Source organism: Sprattus sprattus (genome assembly GCF_963457725.1).
Source record: "Sprattus sprattus genome assembly, chromosome: 11".
Lineage (NCBI taxonomy): Eukaryota > Metazoa > Chordata > Actinopteri > Clupeiformes > Clupeidae > Sprattus > Sprattus sprattus.
Genome location: NC_137909.1, coordinates 26620509 through 26625944, shown reverse-complemented (window position 1 = coordinate 26625944; position 5436 = coordinate 26620509). Strand labels below are relative to the sequence as shown.

At 42.8% G+C, this 5436-nt stretch overlaps 1 protein-coding gene and 1 pseudogene across 2 annotated transcripts; both read right to left on the bottom strand.

Moving 5' to 3' along the window:
• Positions 1-344: 344 nt before the first annotated feature.
• LOC308372398 (beta-1,3-galactosyl-O-glycosyl-glycoprotein beta-1,6-N-acetylglucosaminyltransferase 3-like) lies at positions 345-1609 on the bottom strand (annotated as a pseudogene). The gene has a single exon. The product of its transcript is annotated as a beta-1,3-galactosyl-O-glycosyl-glycoprotein beta-1,6-N-acetylglucosaminyltransferase 3-like (transcript).
• A 2321-nt stretch (positions 1610-3930) lies between these two features.
• On the bottom strand, positions 3931-5136 carry LOC308372397 (beta-1,3-galactosyl-O-glycosyl-glycoprotein beta-1,6-N-acetylglucosaminyltransferase 3-like; the record flags this gene model as incomplete). Its single annotated transcript, XM_080847551.1, has 1 exon — positions 3931-5136. The coding sequence occupies exon 1, from the start codon at positions 4918-4920 to the stop codon at positions 3931-3933; it is 990 nt and encodes a 329-aa protein (XP_080703677.1). The 5' UTR covers positions 4921-5136.
• Between the last annotated feature and the right edge of the window lie 300 nt (positions 5137-5436).

Below are 5436 nucleotides of genomic sequence, written 5' to 3'. Positions count from 1 at the left end.
ACACACACACACACACACACACACACACACACACACACACACACATCTTCTCCCCAATAGTGCCCAAATTTACCTTACCACTGGGTATATCCCCCTTGAACCAATATCTCATCACCCAGCAGACTAGGTTACTGGTGTGCATGAAAGCAGAATGTAATATAAACAATAAGTTCTACATTACTTTGTTTATCTTCATTAACCCAAAGCTATAACATATAAGGTTACAATACAATTTGTTTTTAGTCTATATTGCAAATCGCAATATTGTCCATAATAATTGCATTATGATTTTTTCACCACATCATGCAGCCCTTATATATACACATACATTTTTTGGTAGAACTTTAAGGTGGGTACCTTTTCACGATGTGTGATTTTTCAGCAAAAACTGAAGTGATTGACCAGTTAAAGTTTTATAGCGCAAGTAATGTTCCAGGCACTTAATTGCAATTTCATCGACTTCTGTGTCAAATTTGTTGGCAAAAAAATGATGTTGCCTGAGAATCCAGCTGAGATCACCGGCACCATACACACACACTGATCTTCTGTATACTCCATGGCATCGAGGATACAGGGCCCCCTTCCTTACATCTCCCCCATGATAAACCCACTTCACCAGACGGGCATGGGAGTACATGTTCTTCGGCTTGTTGGATTTGTTAATGGGAGGGCTGGACCCTGGCATACCTGGCATGCGCTGAAGAGTTGCCCAAAGGTGCTCATCTGGACTGTATGTATCCTTCTCCCACTCCATCAAAGCTTTAGCCTCTGGGCTTTTAAACAAGTGCCCCACAAACTCTCTCGACAGCATTAAGTAAGCAAGTCCAGTGAACATTGGGGTACTGATGGGAGGGGGGCTCTTCTTAATGTGAGTCCGAATGACACCGGACTCACTGACATTGTAGTGGTACTCCCAGCGAGCTTTCTTGTGCTCAGGAGGTAACCCAGAATCTATGGCGCTCTTTCCATTTAGCACTTTTAGTGCTCGCACCATCTCTTTGTTGGTCTTCATGGGAAAGTCAGTTCCACAGGTATTGATAAGATACTTCCACTCAACATTCGAGTTCAACAGATCATTCATGCAGTTTAGGTCAGCTTGGACTCGAGACCAAGAGGCATAAACAACCCTCTCCAGTTTGCTTGCCACAAACACATTTGGAAAACAAGAAACAATGGCTTCCACAGCCTTCATGAAGTTTTCTGGAGACTTCTTGTCCACATGCACACAGTACACATTCTGTGGTGTGTACACAGCTCTGAGGAGCCTCTCAAACATCTCGATCTGATCATGGATCACCATGGAATAGGCAATAGGAAAGTTCCTCTCCTCTTCACTGAGAGCTACGGTTAGAAACCCCCTGTCTTTGATATAAGCACTGCAATCCTTTGTTGAATTGAGATAGAAAGACTCTGGCAAATTGACACGTCTTATATCCTTCAGAAGTCTGCTGAGGTCCTCCTTAGCGAGTCCTTCCAGATCTCCTCGAATGATTGCTGAGCATGCCTGTATTTCCCCCTGGTCCCCAGTCGGTAACTTCTGTTTGTCTGAAGACCTGTCATTAGTTTTTCTCTGTTTTGAGGTCTTCCATAAAATACAAGTCAGATACATGCAAAACAATATTATACACATTGTTGCCACTGTCTTTTTGAGTATTCCTACCAGAGCCATTTTTCTTGAACTAAGTCAAACTGAAATGGAAGTGCCCTACAGACAGTGCTGAACGCAAATGCACCTGAGGAAAGATGTCACCTGCCTCCCTTGCAAAGAATGAGGGAGGAGGAGTGGCAAGGGTTAGATCAGAAGGTGGAATCTGCATAAATAGCAATTTCATTATGAGGGTTGGTCTCTGTGCGAGTGACACAGTGACACAACAAGTCAAATATTGTCTTCAAAACAGTCTCACTGTGTGTGTGTGTGTGTGTGTGTGTGTGTGTGTGTGTGTGTGTGTGTGTGTGTGTGTGTGTGTGTGTGTGTGTGTGTGTGTGTGAAAAACCACTTCAATCAAAATACAATAAATAATAATGACACCAGAAATAATAGCAACAATAAAAGCTGTAGTTGTAAGTATACACTTCCCCCTACTCTAAGGAGGGCAGGGGTTTTATTCAATCAAATGGTGATCTCCACAAAGATGAGTCTTTACTGTTAGAACAACTTTGAAAATAGCAATGAGCATTTGCACTGTGGCGAATGAGCTAGGCATCTGGATTTTCAACAATTACTTAGCCCCACAGCCCTGTATCAAAAACCAGACAAGCCACCCCGGGAGGTTTTTTGTCCTAGTTGCTTGGGTGCGGCAGAAAACCTCCCGGGGTGGCTTGTCTGGTTTTTTATACAGGGCTGTGGGGCTCCCTCTTACATCTCCTGTTATTAATGCATATAGAAAATACCCAAGAGTATTGCTAACACGACCAGTAGATTTAGGATAAATCAGCTCATCAAACAAGTCAAAATGGCATCCCTGTCAAAAACTTGTCCCAGAGAGTGGGGGGAACTGGCATTCACAGCAGCAGAAAACTAGCTGGTCAAGTCTACACGCTATGCAAGAGGAATAGCTGGTTAGTGTTCTGTGCAGTGGCAGCTTCTAAGCTGTTATGAAATCTAAATGTCAAAACACCTCCCTCAGGCAGTGTTTAGATGTACACCCCCAAAAAATCTGGTGACTTTAGCCTAACACCTACTAGAGTATACGCTCAGTTCATTGCATTCACACGCACTCATTCAGAAACACACACACACACACACACACACACACACACACACACACACACACACACACTCTCACACACACACACACACACATTGTTCTTGGTTCAAGCACAATGTGTGTGTGTGTGTGTGTGTGTGTGTGTGTGTGTGTGTGTGTGTGTGTGTGTGTGTGTGTTGTGTGTGTGTGTGTGCTATAAAACACAGTCCAGCAGTCCCTCTGCTTTGGTGTTGGGCTCTGCCTCTATCTGTCTCACCAGCTCCTTTTATTAAGTCACCTGCATCTCTGTCTCTCTTGCTTTTGCTGTTGTCCCAGTTCTCTGGCCTATTCCTCACACTTCCTCTGACGATTTCGCCTAAGCTCACTCCACCTTTCTTCTCTTTTCAGTTTAAGTGCTGTGGGTGTGAGTTAATCACCTAAAGTATCGCTTTTGTTTGATATCCAATTTTTATTTGTAGAACAGGTTGCGCAAAGTATGCCCCATTTCGTAATTGAATCACTAATATTTTTTTCACCCTGCTTAAATGTCCTTGTATGGGCATTCATTGTTTTGTGTAATTGATATTTAATTTTGTAAAATAGAAGGTTTTTTTTGGAAAGAGTCCTGTACAAATACTTAATTTGTGTTTGCCAGTTTAAGTATGTATGTTTGAGTCGAGAATTACACATTTAAAATGATCAGTTATCTGCGCTGACAATCTGATAACCTTGTAAGTATACTCGTGATGCTGTGATCTATTGTCGAGGGACTTCAGGACGCAGAGATGTACCGTGCAAACAGAGTTTTTATTTTAAACTCATCCAGGGAAAGGGGAATAGAAAACAAATAGGGAAGACTAACAGAGTCACAAGGCGAACGCTCAGAAGTATAAATTAACAGATTAAAAGACTAGACGAGAAATGAGACAAAACCTAAATACACAGAGTCAAACTCAGCAAAACAGCACACTTCACACACTCACACACACACTTCGATTCTCACCAATAGTGCCCACATTTACCTTACCACTGGGTACATCCCCCTGGAACCAGTCTCTCATGACCCAGCAGACTAGGCTACTGGTGTGCATGAAAGCAAAATGTAATATAAACAATAAGTTATACATTACTTTGTTTATCTTCATGGACCAAAAGCCATTAAATATAAGGTAACAATACAATGAGTTTATTAATCTATATTGCAAATCGCAATATTGTTCATAATAATCACAGTATGACTTTTTCACAACATCATGCAGCCATTGATACACATAATAAGAATTGGTAGAACTTGAATGTAGTTTATTATGTGTGGTTTTTCAGCAAATTGAAGGGATTGACCAGTTAAAGTTTTATAGCGCAAGTAATGTTCCAGGCACTTAATTGCAATTTCATCGACTTCTGTGTCAAATTTGTTGGCAAAAAAATGTTGCTGCTTGAGAATCCAGTTGAGATCACCGGCACCATACACACACACTGATCTTCTGTATACTCCGTGGCATCGAGGATACCGGGCCCCCTTCCTTTTATCTCCCCCATGATAAATCCACTTCACCAGACGGGCATGGGAGTACATGTTTGTCTTGTATTTGTTAATGGCAGGGCTGGACCCTGGCATACCTGGCATGCGCTGAAGAGTTGCCCAAAGGTGCTCATCTGGACTGTATGTGTCCTTTGCCCACTCCATCAGAGCTTTAGCCTCTGGGCTTTTAAACAAGTGCCCCACAAACTCTCTCGACAGCACTAAGTAAGCAAGTCCAGTGAACATTGGGGTACTGATGGGAGAGGGGCTCTTCTTAATGCGAGTCCGAATGACACCGGACTCAGTGACATTGTAGTGGCACTCCCAGCGAGCTTTCTTGTGCTCTTGAGGTAACCCAGAATCTATGGCGTTCTTTCCATTTAGCACTTTTAGTGTTCGCACCATCTCTTTGTTGGTCTTCATTGGGAAGTCAGTTCCACAGGTATTGATAAGGTACTTCCACTCAACAGTCGAGTTCAACAGATCATTCATGCAGTTTAGGTCAGCTTGGACTCGAGACCAAGAGGCATAAACAACCCTCTCCAGTTTGCTTGCCACAAACACATTTGGAAAACAAGAAACAATGGCTTCCACAGCCTTCATGAAGTTTTCTGGAGACTTCTTGTCCACATGCACACAGTACACATTCTGTGGTGTGTACAGAGCTCTGAGGAGCCTCTCAAACATCTCGATCTGATCATGGATCACCATTGAATAGGCAATAGGAAAGTTCCTCTCCTCTTCACTGAGAGCTACGGTTAGAAACCCCCTGTCTTTGATATAAGCACTGCAATCCTTTGTTGATTTGAGATAGAAAGACTCTGGCAAATTGACACGGCTTATATCCTTCAGAAGTCTGCTGAGGTCCTCCTTAGCGAGTCCTTCCAGATCTCCTCGAATGATTGCTGAGCATGCCTGTATTTCCCCCAGGTCCCCAGACGGTAACCTCTGTTCGTCTGAAGACCTGTCATTAGTTTTCTTCCATAAAATACAAGTCAGATACATGCAAAACAATATTATACACATCGTTGCCATTGTCTTTTTGTGTTTTCCTACCAGAGCCATGCTTGAAGTCCAACTAAAATGGAAGTGCCCTACAGACAGTGCTGAATGCAAACGCACCTGAGGAAAGATGTCACCTGCCTCCCTTGCAAAGAATGAGGGAGGAGGAGTGGCAAGGGTTAGAATCAGAAGGTGATATTTGCATACATGTCAACGTCATTATGA